At 45.3% G+C, this 19,219-nt stretch overlaps 1 protein-coding gene across 3 annotated transcripts in view; it reads right to left on the reverse strand.

Moving 5' to 3' along the window:
• AGAP1 (ArfGAP with GTPase domain, ankyrin repeat and PH domain 1) overlaps positions 1-19,219 on the reverse strand; it is a 617,334-nt gene that overhangs the window by 190,366 nt on the left and 407,749 nt on the right. For all 3 annotated transcript variants that reach the window (XM_058299852.2, XM_058299856.2, XM_058299853.2), the window contains exon 11: positions 13,457-13,625. In XM_058299852.2, coding sequence (XP_058155835.1) covers positions 13,457-13,625 — 169 coding nt within the window. The remainder of the gene's footprint in view (positions 1-13,456; positions 13,626-19,219) is intronic.

Consider the following 19,219-nt stretch of genomic DNA (forward strand, 5'->3'; position numbering starts at 1 on the left):
GTAGCTGGGAAGGTCTTTCTTCACAGGTGTGTTGGTATTTCTCTACACGGAAGAGATTCCAGAAGCCAGACTAGAATGTCCTCTTTCCTGGAACAGAAGGAGGCAGGTTCACAGCTGGTTCCAACTCACCAGCTCTAAGCCAGGGCGACTGACAAAGAGGTCTCGAAAAGAAGTTTCTGCTTTGTGGAACCAAGGGACACTCACCTCCGCCAGATATCAACACCAAGACTGTGTTGTGGAGGATGCTGGTGGGCATTTTTCAGCCTTCTCCTCCTCCCTGGTCTTCCATTCTCCTGTGGCCTTCCGGAATATGCCTCTGCTCTCTGGTCGGCAGACAGCTCTCCATTGGCCACCTGCTGTTTCTTCACCTGCTGGTTCTGGATTATCTTTTCAGGGATGTCTATAAAGCAGACGGATTTGGAGGGGACACACTGCGCCCCCCTCCACAGCACGAGGCTGGGTCATTTAACATCCAGAATGAGGAGGAGGAGGCCTCCACGGTGAAGTCGGCAGGTTTGCCACAACCCTTTATAAAAGATGGGGCTCCTCTCTGGCAATGCCACCCACTGTGCATGCAGGTGCCACTGGCCCTTACGTCACCCAGTGGTAAACAGAGGTCAGAGAATCGGTCCACAAAAATACCAAAATCCTGGCTGCTGTGACCGAGGGAAGCGATAAATTGTCATGTGCCTCACTGGAGTCTCGTGACCTCTGTCAGCGCCCGTGGGACTTGGAAGGACTCGTCTGCTGGTTTCCAAGTATGGTGGATCTCAGAACCCTGTGTCATTCCAGCATCTTTTCTCACACTGACCTCCTAGGTCTTGTGTCATTCCACGGAGCCCGTTGTGTCGTGCTCAATGAAAGGAACAGCAATCCTTCCCTCGGGGAGCCTACAATCGAGTCTGGGGTGGGGCAGCATCTGTCCACGTGTGGGCAAAACAGAAGGCAGAACAACACAAGCGCACAGGGGCTGGGTGAGCGCGCCTGTCGGTAGGTACGGGAAGGCGGGTGGAAGACTGCGGAGCTCAGTTACACTTTGGACTTAGGCAGAGCTATAGAAAGGATGATAAACTATCCAAACACACCCCAGATCGCTCTTCTAATCGACCCACTTGATGTCAGGCTTTTATAAAACGGTCTAACATGCTTGTCCCCCCCTTAAGATTCCTCTTCTCCTTGGCTTCCCTCCAGATTAAAGGCACAGGCGGGCAGAAACACGTTCGCCAAGGAAACTGGTAGGAGGCGGCGAGCAGCCCCCCATGGAGACGGCCCAACTGTCCGTCCACCACGGCAAGAGCAAGCGGGCGTCATGGTATATCCCCACGGTGGCTACTCCAGAGCAGCGACGATGAACAAGCTGCTGACCCAGGACGTAAGAGGAAAGGACCTCAGAAGCAGGACACAGGACAAAGAAGACAAGCCCAGGAGGGCAGGCCACGAGCCCGCTCGACAGCTCGGAAGTAGGAGTGGACCTGTGCCCGAGACGTCAGGGTGCGGCGCGCGCGCGCGTGTGTGTGCTGGGGGCCTGGGCCGTGAGAAGGGGTGCCGCCAGCGCTCTGCTACCTGACCGGAACACGGGGCCCCCGGACACCGAGCTGGCACTCGGGGTCAGCACCTGTCTGTGTGTATCCTGTATCAACGATAGTTACCCTAGAAGACAGGAAGTCACTTAAACAGTTCTGGGTGCAAACGTCAGGTCAGAATACGGAAAAGATGGAGTCAGGCTGGCAAGGGGACAGCGTCCCCAGCAGGGACTCATCCCAAAGAGGGCCCCAGACCTCGGCGGGTGGGACGCGGGCTTCCACGGGAAGGTCTCGAAACACCTAGCTGGCAACTAACTTGGCGTTTTCTCTCGATTTTATCTGCGTTTCCATGAGCTACGTGGCCGACTACCTGGCCCGTTCTGAACTCAGAAGGAGTGTTTCCTCAAAGCTGCCACGCGGGATCAGCTGGCTGCTGGCCCCGCTAGCAGGGGGCGTCACATTTCCATGCTAATCCGTGTGTTCACAGCACCACCGCCTTGATATGGATATGTGTGTACGCTCACTGGGCCGCCTTGATGAGTTCAAGCTTCTATGTGTCAAAAGCGCCAGATCCTTTCCAAAGAATAATTTCAGCTGTACTTATATCCCTAAAGTGGAAGAGTTGATTTGAAAAGGTACTTACCTCTACCATATGCTATTTTCTTTTAAGTGATTTGCATTTCAAAGTGAATATGGCATTTATAGCTGAATGAATACCAGTATGTTGCCTGAACGGACCACAAATGAGCATAAAGAAAGATGCTGGTTTTCTATTGAACAAAAATGTTTTCATCCACCAAATGACATCAAAGACAGAAGTCCTCTTTTAAGCTATAGGCTTATTACATTGAAAAATCGTCTCTTCTGGTTTGAAAAAATACATTATTATTAAATATGGCTTTTCATAGCGTTCAAATAAAGATTCATCAACAATCACCCCTTTTAAGTTAAAAAAAAAATTGTACCGCACCTTCCAATTTTGGTCTATTTTTCATAAACAAGTCTTAACTTTATCAAAAGGTTTAACTCAGAAAAAAATGCTTGGCAATTTCACTTATTGCTTAAACACAATGGACAAATGCAAGATCGTCAGCTGGTGGGGTTTGTAACATTCAAGTTTAATGCACATTGGGGGCGGGGGGAAGGATTTTACGAGCATCTACATGAGCGTAAATTAAACATTTATCACCACTCTGTAACTGAATTACTTTTAAAAAAATATCATAATTATAGGAATAAGAGTGAGAGACACTAATCTTTCCTCGCAGGAAGCCCTGCCCTTTGACACATACGGAGGTTGTGTCAAAGTCCATTTTCATTTATATGTAACTTCAAATGTTATAAAAATTCAGGGCGCGCAGCTGCCTTGCAAACCTACAGTTGCATCCGGCCACATCATGGAAGCATGTGGGAAACCGGGGTTCTCTGGAACCCCCAACTGGATGGTAAAGACTGTCCTGATGGCCACATCACTTCAAACTAGGCCTTCGCCATCTGCTCTGGCCTCTAATTACAAACCCAAAAAGAATATAATTCACAGCACTACCGTAAAAAGTGAGATACAGAGGATTTAAGGGGCTGTGAGTGGGGCCACTTGCTCCAGTACTTGAACTGGAAGCCTGCCCTCCTTTCGCCAACCACGATTTTGGTCTAAGAGGATTTTTTCCCTGGGGACACATTATCTTTTTTTTAAAGATGTAGTCTTCTAGGGCTCTAAATCACGTGCTACTTTGCTTTGTAAGAGTGTGCAATTCAACACATCCACTATTGGGAAAATTAAACAGAGAGAGAGGAATCTGAGTTTTTCAGACTACCATGCAATTTTTTCCCTTATATTTTTCACTTTAGGCTTTTCAGAGAAAAAAGAACGCAGAGAGTCCAGATCTAGATGCAATGGCAAATGTAATTACCACTTACAATAATGTTGTGGCTATGTTCAGATTGCAGAATCTTGGAATTAGAGAGTTCCTGGTCATCTCCTAAAATGTGGAAAGAGCAAATTTTATTCCGATTTCTTCCCTACTGTAATTATGATGTCAAGGAAATGGGAATCCATTTTATTGTGCAAATTTCTTAAAATTTATTTTGCAAAATTATAAAGACATTGAAATAATGTAAACAAGATTTACACAATCCCACCTAACAGATCAGCCCTTTACTGAACACATGCATATATATTTTCCTTAGTTATGACCATAGAAAATGCATAATTTTATATTTTTCTTCTTTCATATAATCTTCCCAATCATTTCTCTGTATTGTTACGTAACCTAAAGGATAATTTTAGTGGTGTAACATCTCATTGATTCAGTGTAGATGATTTATATTACTATTTTTCTACTTCTGGATAGTTTGCGTTGTTTCCATTTTCTTATTATATAAACAACACTACAAAGGACATCTTGGCACTTTCAGATTTTCCTTAGGATAAAATCCCAAGAAAGTAACTATTGTAGCAAGCAATATTAATATGCTTCTGACTTCCGTTATACGTTGCTAAGTAATTTGCTTAATGACCAGTGGCTAAAAGAAGATATAACCTAAGCATCTTGAAGACAATTCAGTTAATAATTGGTAACATGAGAATAATCATAGTAATTGATAACAATATACTCCATGGGGTGGATCAAAAGATCAAATTATGACAAGCACTTCCATAAACTGCAGAGCCCTTTGCAGATATTAGTTGTTTATGAATCTCATCAGAGTTTCCTTTCTCTATAGTTTACCTTTTAGCAAAAGCTTAAAATGATGACATTGCTGATTTTGCTTACATTTAAAATCTAAATAGTCTCGATGTTTTCTATATGTTTTCCTCGTAATGGCATCTCCTCATGTGTAAAGTGCTCCTATCAGTTGCCTGATACCTGTTTGCTTTGATGTTTTCGTCATCAACAGTTTGCAAGAGCTTACACACTCATTCACTCAACAGGCATTTCCTGAACACCTCCTATAAGCCAGTGCAGCGCTCAGCATTGTGGATAAGTCGCTGATAGTCATGCTACTCCAAGTCTTTCAAAATTTCCAAGGAATGGTGACCAGTGTTATTATGCTAAAGCTTTTAGAGGTATGGTTTATAAAAAGGAAGGATTCTGTACTTGGAAAAGAACCAGAAACCCTGCTTTCACCCCATCGCTGGATTATTGCTTTGCCCGGGGGATGGAAATAATTTAGTGTTTGGTACAATTCAAGAAGAAAATACTAAACACACCAGAAAGTGACTTTTCATTTAAGCAGTTATAATTAGTAATGTCTAAATGTTTATTTCAGAGGCAAAACTTGCTCACCTCAGCACAATGATGCCTGCAGGGCTCACCTTGCCCCTCTGTACCTGCTAGGCACAATCCATAACCCATTTCTTGGTCTAGGTTACAGGAACAAGTCCACGTGCAGTACAGTGGTAGTGAGATGTGGTAGCATTACCAGAAAGGAGACTAAAACTAAGGATATTGTGTAAGTAACAAAATAGGAGTATAGTATTAAGATAACAATGTGTTATAAAACATAAAGCCTCAAATTCAAGGTGCCCATATCTTGTTCTCTAGGCTCTTACTTGGTAACAAACTCCCTCAACAACTGAATTAAAATGCATCCATTCATTCATTCATTCCCCATGCATAATGGTCCCACCTTTGAAAGTCTTTCTTTTAAGATCAATGTATGAGATCAATGCAGAAGGTCTTTTTTTTTTTTTTTTTGGACAGAATTCATTTTGATGTGATGACACTATTCTGAGGGGAAAACACAGGGTTAGCAGAGCTTTCTGGTAACCGCTGAATTCCATACTGTGTCTCAGGGAGGAGGCCAAGCTCTGCCCTCACCAGCCCATTCCTACCTCGACAGACAGCCTCTCACACCTGCACGCGGCAATCACGCAGGGACCACAGGCCACCTGTGCTCAGAGCCCTGGTGACAGGAAGGGCGTTTGTCTGTTGGATGTGTCTGGGTTTTACCGCTCACTGGAAACTCTCTGGAAAGACACCTCCTCTGTATGAGCTGAAACTACCAAACAAGGTAGGAGATGGGAAAATGTCAGGCTTACTCTGACAAATTCTTCTCTGCCTAGGAGGGACAGAGAATGTAGGAAGGAGACAAACTTCGGGTTCAATTCAGCATAAAAAGGCAGAGTTCTGTCACCAACGGTCAGTGTCCAGCTGAGTCCAGGGCCAGCAACCTGCTACCTTCACGAGGGCTGCTGGGACCATTTCCCGAGAGCCTTCTTGGGATCCTCCTCTTTCTTACAGTTCTTCTCCTTCCAATCAATTCACTGGGCTTGACAGCATCATTTGAACAGCAGAGATGCTATTCTCCACCAAATATTCAAATTTTTGAGAGGATAAAAAAAGTTCCTAAAACAACTTCTATTTATTTACTTATAGGTATTCTGTTGCCATAGAGATATACAACCTAGTGTCTCCCTTCATGTTTTCTTACTGAAATCATATCAAGAATTAAGTTGTCAGATCTTATAAAAAGAAGGCTCCATTTAGAGTTCAAATAATTGAAGGGCTCCTTAAAGTGGAAGTATGCTTCTGATTTATTTTTGAAGCATACCCCAATGATTTTGACCACAGAATGCTGCTATGGAGACGCTGTTCTTTGAAGGAAACCAAATCATACTTATCCTCAGTGCTTAGCTCTTGGACTGGAGATGATGGATATTGGTAATATTTTGTTAATGAAAAAGTAATTGCTAGGTCACGTTACAAAGAGAAGAAAAAGAAAGAGAAATAATGGCCTATGCCTTAAAGAGTTTACAATTTAATGATGGAAACAACGTAACACAAATTTGCCCAAATCTCAGTGGAAGAAATAAACAGAGAAACAACTAACGATATGATTTTTTTTCATAAAAATTGAAGGCACTGCAACTCTACTAAAGGGTGAAATAGTAACTTCAGGGTCTTTTACTCTTTACTTTTGCTAACAGTTTCTGAATTTTAGTCAAAAAGAAGGCTCTCTCTGGCTAGAGGAGTCCACACCAAATGTTGGTGAGTATTTTCGCCTTTCTCTCCCATTTCTCAGCAAGCACTGTTCTTTCCCCCATTTCCCAAATAAATTCTTTTTACTGGCCCAACTGAAAAAAAAAAAACGGAATTGCAGACAACGCACACATACACACACATAATTACTGAATATCCACCCAAAGCTACTCCAGAGTGAAACCTGGTTTCTGGAAGCAGCGGTTACCACCCCAAGGCTCATTCCTGGATTTTTTCCCCCCAGATTCTCAACCAACAGGGCTTCCGTTTCCAACGGTTCTAGTGAATTGCTAGATGGGCACTTAACAAAAGCACCCAATCGATCCATCGGAAGATTAAATCTTGCAAACAAAGTCCAAAGCATGGGTATTCGTGGGTGAGATGGACGCCCGTCCCGATGTCCCAGCCAACCACGGGCCGCTGGACGGACGGGCGAACTCGGGCTAAGGCACAGACTCCGGAGTCGTTAAGGTCATTAAAATGTTTTCTAGACCATTTGAAACTAAACAAAGAAAAACTTTGTTTCGATGAGACAACCTCCGATCTGGTTTTGATGTTGCCTTATTTTTTTTTTTAAACAGCTATTACCGCTGTAACACAGCAGCTTAGCGACTGCATGTCTGCAGTGTGAGCAGTTTTGATAAACAGCCTCCGCGGGCCACGCAACGGGGATAATGTATCCTTAAGTACCGCCAATGAGCTGCCATTCTGCACAGCCAATTACTTCTGTGCGTCTGTCACTCAAAGGAAAAATGACTGAGCCCATTAGATCAAACCTTTGTCACTGTTCCTAATGCACTCTTAGGCCTCATTAATCTCCGGGAGCAGCAACAGAGCGCCAGTGCCTCGCCGCCTCCCCCGAGCAGGCCCACGTGAAGCCTCTCATCTCTCCCCAAGTGCGCCGCGTTAATCAAGCTCTCCTTATTACCACAGTCCCTGTCACGGCGGAGAGCGCGCTCCCTCTTAAATGCTCTCATTATGACCCATCTTTAGAGCCGGCTAAGTGGAAAAAAAGAGAGAGGGAGAGAGGGAGAAAGAGGACGGGAGAGGAAGAGGAGAGGAAAAAGCAAGTCCGATCGCATTAATATTCATGACAATAATTAGTATTCTAGGTCACTGAATATTCATGCTATTAGTTTGGTTTTTTATGGGTTTGCTGGATGTCCTGATTGCTGGAGTGTGGAGGAAAACAGCATGGTTGAGACTTCAGATGTCAACGGCAGTTCAATACTCAAAACACATTTGAGATCCGGCGCCAGCCCCCCAGCCCCTCCCTGGAAAATCAGCTTCAACTCTCCCGACAGACAGCTTTAATATTTTTAAACCACTGGGGGCCTAAAGCGAGGGGAGGTGGAGGAGGGAGGAAGGTTTTGTGTTCTAAAGGTCCAAGCATCAATCTGGTTACGATAAAAACATATTCACGGTTGCAGAGACCTAACAAAGGCAGCTTGAGAGACAAGAGGATATCTGTCATCTAGAACAAAATGTCAGAATCAGGGGTTACAGTGAAAGTAGGAATAAAGTGAGGGTGAGAGAGGCAGAACGCAGCAGAGGGCTCCACGGCGAGCCAGGGACGTCCCCAAGAGCGCCTAGCCAGCCTGCCCACTCACGGCCGCGACAGCTTAGGGATGCTGTCTGCTGGGAAGCCCGGGTTTATTAATTCTAACCCATTGGGCCTATTAAATCTACTCAAAGGCTATATAAACAAACACTTTAGGGCATTTAAGAAATCAACTCAAAAACAATTTCTCTTCCTCCCTTTTCTTCAAAACTGATGAGCACAGCTATTATGAGTTCATGGGGCAATTCTGAAAAGCCGAGCTTTTGGAAAGCCTACTGCATCTATCCTCACTAGAGCACAGAGAAAGGCCGGTCCCATCTCCCCATTTTAAAGATGCGAAAGTTGAGGTTTAGAGGCGCACTGGCACACACTCCTAGGAAGGGATTCAATTTGGCTTTTCTGACCCCAAAGCCCCTACACACTTGGCCATTATGTTTTCCTGCTCTCTGCTTAAATGCCAAAATAACCATCAACGCTAACACAATGCTGTGGCCTGTGAGATGTGGAATCAATTTTATCAAACCAGCCCAGGCAAAGTCCCATGTTAGAAAGTATTTTCATCATACAACCTTCTCTGGAAGTACACTGGGAATTAAAATTGGGCAGATTCTCTAATATGTGGTTTCTCGCAGATATCCAACAGGAAATTACAAGTCAAGACAGCTTAAGTTCTTTTCCAAAGGAATGGAAATGGCAGACAGTGCCATGGGCACGCAGAGGACACAGTGACCTTGGAGGAAGGGCAGGACAAGGTGGGAAAGGGGGAATTTAACTTGGCCTGAATACACGAATCTCTTTTGAATTCTTCTTCTTTTGGGTTTCTTGTTTTGTTTTGCTGGAGTAGTTTCCTAAGTAATTTTTCCAAAAAGTCCTTGAGATTGTATTATGCTTTCAGAGGCATACGGAGTCAGAATATTCATGAGCCCAGAAACATAACCCCTTTTATTAAATGCTGTAATACAGAGAATTAACAGTGAAAGAAAAAATTTAAAAAAGAGAGGACAACTGGTTATCCATAAGGAAAAAAATTGTAATTTCCTATCTCATATAATATATCAAAAAACAAATTTAAAGTGGACTAGGGTTAAATATTAAAAAAGGAAAAAGAAAATAAAAGATAACAAAACAGTAATATTCAGGAAAACATATGAAAATTGTATTCTTATTTTAGGATTATAAAAGGCTTTCTAAATAGCTTAATTAAAAACCACTGAAGGAGAAGACTTAACATTTGATGATATATAAAAAAAGGGTAGAATCTCTGTAAGTAAATAAGCACCATAAAATTTTAAAAGCAAATAATACACTAGAGAAAACATGTGTAAAACATATTATAAAATGTTAATATCCTTAATATACAAAGAGTTCTTACACACTAACAAGATAAAGGTAAGTACCCAGCATAAAAACATGCAAAGGATACATCTAAGCAATTGACAAACTAAGAAATTATGCATGACCATGTATTGGCAATAAACATGAGATGTTTAATTTCACTACTAATCAAAGAAATCACAATTAACAAAGCTATGAGATATTTTTAGAGGTTATCAAAGTAGCAGATTCTAATAATTCTAAAAATGATACCAGTGCTAGTGTTGTGCACAAAGATTTTTTACGCACATCTATCAGGCCTAGGTAAATGAAACATTTTCTACAAGGAAAGGTAGCAAAACACTGAGCAATTAGCTAAGGAAATGGGGAAAAAAAAAAGGAGGAGGGAAGCATAAAAAGAAACAAACATTTCTAGCTAACCCAGAGCTCTAAAACAAGAGCAGAATTACTTGAGAGAGTAAAGGGACAGGTTGTAGTTTAAGTTCTTTGGCAAATAACTCTAAAATAAACTAAAATACCTAATACCCATTGTAGCAGTTTGATATGGTTATGAATTCCAAAAACAGATACTGGATTATATTTGTAATCTGGTCTGTACCTGGGCATGACTGAGTTATGATTAGGGCTTTGATTGGGCCACATCATTAGGGGTTGAGTGGGACCCCGCCCTTGGCAGGTGGGCAGTCACAGATAACAGGCATGGCAGAAGACAGAGTTGAGGGTTCTTAATGTTGGAGTTTCGATGTTGGAGTTTGATGCTGAAGTCTTAGGCTGGAGCCCCAGGGAAAGAGACAGAGCCATTCACCTGATAGTCTATATCTGACCTTGTGGAGAGAGGCCAAGCCTAGAGAGCCTCACAGTCTACAGCTGACCTTATGGAGAAAACAGTAGCTGAGCCCAGAGGAACCCAGGAAGCCTGAGCCCTTACAGACGTTGGCTGCCATCTTGCTCCAACACATGAAAACAGACTTTGGTGAGGGAAGTAACTTATGCTTAATGGACTGGTATCTGTAAGCTCTACCCCAAATAAACATCCTTTAAAAAAACCAACCAATTTCTGGTATTTTGTATCAGCATACCTTTGGCTGACTAATACACTGTTTCTAGCTAAAACTCCATCACTTAAAAGTAGCATCATGTTACTTGAAATTAACTTCAACGTGTTTGATTCCTTAAGCTACAGAGGATTCTTAGGACAATGATTTTTACATCCAGGAAATTCAACTTTCAAAGAGTAAATTTAGAGTATGAAAACTTAAGCCACCCAAAAGTTTTAATTTCTTAAGAAAGAGCTTATCGTTTTGCAGATTCATTCTCAGGTTTAGACGTGGCCAAAGTCAATTAAATTTTCTCAGTACCTTAATGAAGTGGCCTCCCCTCCCCACCCCCGCTTCGGCCCCTAGCCCCAGGCCACAGCTGACAAATCGACAGGGAAAGACGGCCAGCAGCCTGGTGGCCGGGTATCTCTTCCTGGACACTTCTGGTGACCTCGCCCGCCTGCCCAGACCAGGACCAGTCCCTCTGTGCCACTGGCACCGGGTGGCACCGCTGTGCCCCTGCCAAAGCCGGCCTTCCCCTCCCCGTCACCTGCGATTCAAAGCTTGGCCAGGCTCCCTTAGGCCAGTTAGCCCCGCTGAGGTCTGGAGGTTGGTGCTGTGACGACTGCAGGGGTGTGAGCGCGGAGAAGGGGTTTCAGCGGTGCCTCGAACCCTCCCATCAGGCCAAGAGCAAGTCCTAAAGAGAACGGGCACTGACAAACGTCTTTGGCGGACACCTCCCTGAACAGAGGTCCACCACGAAAGCTACTCTGTGGGGTATGATGTGGTTTATCTGTCACATTGTATTTGCTGTTTATTATCAAACATTAATGTGTTCTCAGCACAACCAATGGAAGCTCAGCACCAAAGAACGGAAGTCTCAAGGTTAAGAAGTTCAAAACCCAAAATCTATACGCCCAGTGCTTCTTCCAATCACTGGCACCCTCCCCTCGCCCTGAGTTCCTGGCGAATTGCCACCCGTTATTCATCTTAGCACAGGCACCACTTTGCATCCCCGAATCTAGCCCCGTCACCTAGGACAGAGCTGGCCGTGTCATCGCTGGACCCCAACGCTCCCCTTAGGAGCCCCGGTCACGGCCTGCTACCCGGTGCTGCATGTTTCCGTGCTTTCTCCCCAAAGGAAGCGTGAGGTTCTTGAAGGCGGGGATCTCGTCTTATTCAGCTGTGACCCGAAGGCCCAGGAGGGTGCCGGCACGCGTTGGACTTCAGTGAGTGCTTGATCAATAGGGTAAATCCAGAGATTGGATGTGATACATTAGAAGAGGACCACTTTGTCAGGACATACGTTTTGGGGGTCACAGACTCTGCATCCACAGCATACACAATTCCTGGCCCAGAGCAGGTTCTCAATATTTTTGGAATAAATTATTAGTAAAAGTCATGAAGACACTGGTTTGTTACTTGCTGTAGAAACCCCACCCCCTCCATTTTCTAGGCACTTGTTTTCTCTCTTTCCACCCCACAGTGTTAGCAAACAACGCTTAAACTCAGTTTACAGAGCTGGAGGGGCAGGAGTCCAAGGTCACGGAGAAGGTCAGGCTGGGCCCAGGAGCTCTGCCATCTTCCAGGTCATTCAAGGTCTCTGATGAAGATCTTCCAAATCTACTCTGTAAATAGCATTATGGGAGTGGGCCGCAGCTCCTTTCTCTGCCTAGTTTTGTGCTAACAGCATATATTTATTGTTCTGTGATCTAATCACAATATTTGTAAATACAATAAATGCTTATTACAGAGACCAGGCAAAGTAATCTCCTCACCTTTCTGGAATGAACTGATGTCTCCATTAGCAGAAATGATTTTTTATTTCAACTAGTAATAGCAGCTTACATTTGTATCCCACTCCACCTGTCTCCCCCATATTTTCATAGTTGTTTTCTCACCTAACGTCACACCTCCGTGAGACAGGTAGACCTGGTAATAGCAGCCTAACGTGGTGGGAAAGACCCACTCGGTGTTCTCCCCAAAATCACCCTGCACCATGTGGCAGAGCCCAGGTTAGGGACCTGAAATTCTGACTATTTTTTAAAGATCCTGCTTTCGACAACTAAAGTCTTTTGTTCCGCAGGACTCTGATGTTGGCATCATCCCTCTTTAAAACACTCAACATTTCACAAGCGGGGAAATGTGGCATCTTTAGGAAGCAGAGACATATGTTAGAGACTGCTGCAGACCAGAAATCTCTTTTGAAAAGACTAGATGTAGGTCAGAGAGAAGGAAGGGACTTTTTGCTAGAGAATCTTTACTAAGATTCTTGAAGGGATGCAATCTGTTGAAGGAGTTTCAGTGTTATCAGCAAGGCTCAAGAAGTTCTTAACACCTTTTCTTTGGTTAACCAATCACTGGAATGTTAAGACCAGAATGCAATCATTTTCAAAAACTCTTAAAACCGCACACTCTGAATGGCTTGCAACTGCACAAAGGCTGGGAGTTTTTAAACATATCTAATTTTGAGAAAAGACTTTCTTGAATCCTGAATGAGGAAAAAAAAAACCTCCTTTAAAAGAAATAAACTAAAGTTGCATTAAAGCATGATAGATGATAGTTAAAATACATGAAAATGAGAGAATTTAAGTTTTAGAAAGGTCAGATAATTTTCTTTAAATCTTGCTCCAAATAGTTTTTCTACTTTCAAATATAGAATTACACGAAATTAGTTAATACTGATCCTCAATACCTTAACAATTAATTCAAGTTTTGCAGAATGCCCTTATCCACCCATCCAGGTGTAAAAACTTTCAGCTACCCAACCCTGGGTCAGGCTGTTTGGTTTGTATAGTGAGGACTCAACACACCACCATCCGCTTGCTGGCAGTGATGTCATCCACAGGTGAGGAGGAAACCATCAGCCTCAGAAGGGACATGAGGTTCCTAAGCGTCCACACACAGCGCAGCAGGTAAGGCCTCCTCTTACCCTGCGAGCTCAGCATTGTGGGCAAGTCGCAGCGCCTTATCTCTGACCTTGCGCTTGACTTTCAGGCATGTCTGCCGGAAGCTTACCTGAATTTGGCGAGATGTGCAAGCTGCTCATGTCCTTGGCCAGGCCGTTGGTTTTGGGGCTGGAGATGGGGGCGCAGGCCGACGTGGCTCGGGGAGGCCTCTTCCCCGGGACCTTCACAGTGGTTCTCAGAAGATCGATCTCTTTGCCATGAACATTCTGCATGTAATCCTGTCCAAAGTGTTAAACATCCAAGAGAGATTAAAGAGACCTTTTATGACCAAGGACCGAAGGTTCTATCAGACATTGCAATCTCTCACCCCGACCCTTCCACTGTGGAACGTGCTCTAACAGTAAGAAGGCTTTTCTCTGTACCACGTGGGTGTCATCACCATCACATCAAACTCAGAGCTTTGCCTGTGTCCTGCACTAACCCAGGCACTGGAAATACATGGAGACACACTAGATGCTTCCCTCAAGAAGCCAGCTGGTGAAAATAAGTATACACCTAAAATTATTGTTTTGAGTTCTGGCTTATTAGATGGTACATGGGAAAACTGGGATAGTCCTGTAAGTTCCAGGTAAAATTCCATGGAGTAGGAAACCATTTTGTAATAATCCTTATCTCAGATGGGAATATCGTTAAACATTTAGGTAAAGACTGAGGTTGTCTTGTAGGAATTCAGGTGAAAACTATAAGCAAAAGGTCAAGCACTTTATTAGGGACCAGGAAGATGAGTGACAGGTAAGGAGGTGCAGCACTGAAAAAATAGAGACATTATCTGGTCTTTGAATATTATTGTCCTCCAAGTGTCTTCAGAACATATATCTAGTTGACTACTTCTTGGAGGTGAGTAACTAGCAGTTATCAGGGGCCTATAGGGAAGTGAGAGAGACAGTGTGGTTCTTAGTACAGGCCACTCAACAACTTACCTGTGGAGTTTAAACCACACCTGACAATGGGTGGGTGGGCAGGAAGGTGCTAAGGCAGCTGAGAGCCAGGGTGAAGGGACTGTTGACAAATGATGCCTTTTTTGGGTAACAAGCCCCCTTGTTATATAATGCTGCATCGACATTGCACACTAAGAAAGGACATATTCTAAATCACTTCAGGACATCCACATTTCAAGAGTTTTACAACTAAGCAGGAAAGAGGACTAAACAGATTCTTTCCCTGGTGGAGACTTGGTGGACACCCTCTGGAATCTACAGGGAGAGCACAGTAAGCCTGAATTCATCTTACAGAGTGATAAAGTCATTGTAATTTCAGAACTGTCAAACAAATGAGCATTCTGGAGGCAGAGGACACTGGCAGGTGGAAAGGGGAGCTGTTTGCCTAAAACTGCCAACTACCTGGGTTAAGTGATGCAGAGAGATAACTAAAGTCCAGGGGCCTTAAAAAGCAGAATGTGAGGGTTCAAGAATGCCCAGAGTCAGGGGGCAAAGAAAGCCATCAAAGTGCAGGAAGCCACAAGGGACTGGGGCAGTTTGGAGCTCTCTGTGGATCCCAGGACAGATCACTTTCTTGGAACTAACCCATTCCTGTGGGTGTGGGACCCTCTGATTGGCCTGGATTCAGCTGGGGGCCTCTGATTGGCTGGCTTCAGTGAGGCGTGACCCAGGGTGGGTCTTGGCCCTCTTGCTGAGTCCTTCATGAAAGGAGGACTGAAAAGTTACACACAGAACAAAAGCCTCAGACACAGAAGGAACCAAGGAGCTCAGAGAGGAACCTGGGAGAGGCGCCACAGATGGAGCAGCCAGAGGCTGAAGCAACGAGACCTGGAAGGGAAGCAGGTGCCTCCACGTGCCCTGCCTTCTGAGAGAGGAGCCCAGGATCGCCAGGAGCTGACCTTCAGCGAGACGGCAGCTCTGAGGATGTCTGGATTTGGACATTTTCACAGCCTCAGAACTGTAAGCTTTTAACCTAATAAAACAAAGCCAACCCATTCCTGGTATATTGCATTGGCAGCCCTTAGCAATCTAAAACAGGGATGCTCAGAAAAATGGCGTGGAAGCCAAGAGAATGATCTCTGTGGCTTCCAGGAAATAGACTGTGGACCTCTTTTCACTGCAGGGCACTGTCCTTACTCTGGGAGGTGAAGACGTGGAAGGCAGCCACTGGTTTGCTGATGGATGAAGGGGACGGCACAAAAAGCAACAAAAAATACAAGATTCCAAGACAAGGGTTAAGTCTTCTAGACAGCTAGTTTCTGGTCAGTTGATCACCATGATGCTACAACAAGAGAAAGGTCAAGAAGCTCTTAGAATTGACTGTAAAGACTGAGAAATCTCTGGCTGTGTAGCTTTCCCTGAATCTGTCACCTCCCTCCCAAGCAAGGCAATGCCCAAGAAGCAGGGGCTGTGAGACTGAACATACAAAGGCACAAGGACCAGGAAACTCTGGCCCACTACCTACGTCAGCCAGCCCAGGAAGCTGGCCACTGCCTATAGCCAAGATCCCAGGAAGTCATCCACAATCCCCGGGACAACAGACCTCAAATAGCCAGGAGCTGGCCAGTAACTGAGCGTCTCCCTAAGTTTTAACCCCTGTTTCCAACTTAGCGCCAACTGGAGAAAGCTGAATACGCCCTCTTAACCTATCACACAAGACACCCCCCACTTCTAGTAAGCCTGTCTCCAGTGCCCCCACGCCCACAGCCTCCAGGCAGTGGATACCTGAAGCCTTCCCTTCTTTCGACTATAAAGCTTCCCCACTCACCTGCCTGTCTTTTAAAAAAAATTTTTTTAGGAGGGTTCAGAGATTGAACCCAGGATCTTGTACATGGGAAGCTGGCGCTCAACCACTTGAGCTACATCCACTCCCCACCTGCCTGCCTGTGAATCTTGGTGGCCGGCTCTCTTGCTATAGCAAGCTCTAAATAAATAGTCTTTGCCTGGCCTCATGTGCGTGCTCTTCATTGATTTTCAGAGCCCTCACGGAGCCTATGTTTTAGTGGCTAGCAAAGATGTACATGTACAATAAGGTAGTGAAGGAGCTATGAAAAAAAGTAAGCTCACTAAGGAGGATACAGACTGGGGAGCAGTTTTTGGCAGGCAGACCAGTGTTAGTCCCTCTCAGATGGTGAGCTAAAGCCTGGAGGGAGCGCGGCGGCGAGCTCTGTGAGGGAGGGGAGACCTTCCAAATCAAAGAAGGGGCACGTGCAGAGGCCCCGTGGCAGGACCACACAGCTCATGTGCAAGGACAAGCAAGCAGGAGGGAGTGGGAGAAGGTACAAGAAAGGGGTACAAGAAAGCCTCTGGACAAACACGGAAAGAGGAGAGCAGTTATGAGAGCTGATGGGAACAGAGCCAGAAGCAGCCTACAGTGACACATCTAGGAAGAATAAAGCTGCACTTCAAGCTTCTTCTGAAAAGGTGGTACCCATGGCACCATGGCTGTCCCCCCAAGGGGTGGAAAGGAGCCTGTCAAATATAGACATGAGATTAAACTCTTTTTATAAAGTAGCAAACAACAATTCACACCTACTGGGGACTTATATTGGGCCGCGGTTTAATCTTCAGAATATCTGTAGGAAGTAGGGACTGATGGGCGAGAAGTGAAGTGACTTTCCCAAGGTCACCACACTGGTTCCTGGCTGAGCCAGGAGAGAAACCCAGGCCCACCTGGCGCCAAAGCTAAGCTGCGATGGATGCCCCTCGCAACTCCGCGACCCGGCTCCTTGCCAGGGACGTGGGGGCGGCAGGAAAGCTCAAACACCGAGGTTAGAACGGGAAGGAGGAATACAGGCTGAAGACAGATGGAGATGGATGCGAGCTTGCCAGGAGGCTGAGGTGAGTCCACCCGGAGAGAGAACAGAGTGGCCAAGAGGCAGAGACGCGGCCCCTCTGCTGCGGCCTCCGCGGCCAGGAGAGGGCGCCCCCGGAGGCGTGCCCCTGGTGGCTGGGGCCGGCGGGCCAGCGCCACCGTGGGGTGTCACCCCCGGTGATGTCCTCTTTTCCTTCTCGCTGAGGGTGGCATGTGGGAAGGGGAAAGCAGATCTGACTTCACAAGGTCACAGCAAAGATGCCAAGAGGCCCCTGGCCTGGGCCTCCAAATGGAAGTGCCCATGCATTTGGAAAATGCCCCAAAGTATAACCCACCCTGAGAACTGCTGGGGTTTGGAAAGGACATGGGCCAAAGATGGAAAGAAAGTTATTATGCAATCAGATGAACGGATAGAGCAGGAGGGACTGGACAAATCCAGGAGCTCTCAGGACGCAGCTGTCCTGGAGGCATGGAGGACGGAGAATAAGGGCCCGTGGAGGAAGCAAGTGGTCTTTGGTGAGCCCAGGGCAAATGGTCAAGGTTTTGCTGTTTTCTTTAAACGGTTGTTCTTAAGCATCTTTAATTTATTTCCTTAACATCCAGTGAAAATATGCAAACCAAGTTCCAAAACCAAAGTTAATGCTTGTAAATAATGAATTCCTTCTTGCAGTTACTCCTTTGAAAATATCAACTTGCTATAACTTTCTTCTTTAATGCCAATTCTTAACAAATTAAAATACAATAACAGGAGTGTAATTGAGCATTTATTGCTTATGGGCTCAAAAATGAGGGTAATCAGATAGTGGCTAAGCCTCAGCAGGGGCCCTTTTAATAGGCATGTTTTAACATACAATAACTATGATATTTTATTTAAAATTATTATAGACATGTACCCAGTATCTGCTCTCTGGATTTGCGTGTGGCAAGTGAGCCCATTTATCTTTAGCTCAGCATGGGCTGGGGGATCTGTTTCCTTGCCTGAGTTAGATGCTGAAACTTCGAAAACCATTTCTGCAAATCAGACTACACATCGCACAGTCCTTATGCTTCACGCCGCTACCTTAGGAAAAAAACGATACTTTACAAAAATGCCTTTCTGAATCACCAAGAGGCCTTTGGGACGGGGCTTCACAAACATGTGGACAGCAGAGGCACATTGGTTGGTGGCTTCTCTCTACCCAGAGAGACTACACGGAGCTTCCCTTTTTCAGAAAGAACTCAGCCTTTTCATCTTGCCCCAGCTTGGTACTTAAGGAATTAAAGCTGCCGCCTCTAAACAAAGTCGCCTCCTCAGAAGTGGGACATGCAGCTTGGCAGGTCTCTATTCTGGGCCTCGCTGGGCAAAATAAAGCCAGCAAGCTTGATTTTGATATGCAAATGTGATAGAGACTACCCCGCACCATGTTAGTAGTAGAAAATGCTGATCGAAGATAAAAGGGGAAAAATCCTTTAACAAGGCATGAGGGTAATTCAAAGCCAAGTACTTTTAAACAGCACTTAACAAGTCCCCGGGGCCTACTCAAGAGCCGGTCCCCCCAGAGGCGCCATCTCCTGCCCCTCAACAGCTTGAAAAAGTAGTAATTGCAAACCTATTTGCATTTTTCTTCTCGAGTTGTCCAGGCTCCTCACACGGGTTCTGTTTTCCAGGCAGGCGCCCGAGCAGAGGGACCCGTTCCCGAGCGCGCCCAGGGCTTGGAAACTGCCTTCCGGTCCCCCCGCATCCCTGTTCCTGCCCCTTCGCCACCTCTTGTTTTTTACATTTCGCTCCTAATTATGTTGCATCTATTGCCGTACACTTAATTAGCTGCATTAATGTGATTTCTTTTCACATAGTCAAGCAATTAAGAGCTATGATTGAGTTTCATTCAATTAGCCTCAACAAACATGCTAATTGATGTCCCAGATGCAAATGAGGTGCAATGAGAGAAACCTGCTAGCAATTGAGGGCTGTGCCGGAGACCTGCCGCTTCCAGCTTGCTGACAGCAGCACAGCCTAACGGGGCTCCCGCCTTCCGTGGGGCTGCCTCGGTGGACCGCACAGCTCCCGGCACGAGGAATG

Source organism: Dasypus novemcinctus, chromosome 7 (assembly GCF_030445035.2).
Source record: "Dasypus novemcinctus isolate mDasNov1 chromosome 7, mDasNov1.1.hap2, whole genome shotgun sequence".
NCBI classification, from domain to species: Eukaryota; Metazoa; Chordata; class Mammalia; order Cingulata; family Dasypodidae; genus Dasypus; species Dasypus novemcinctus.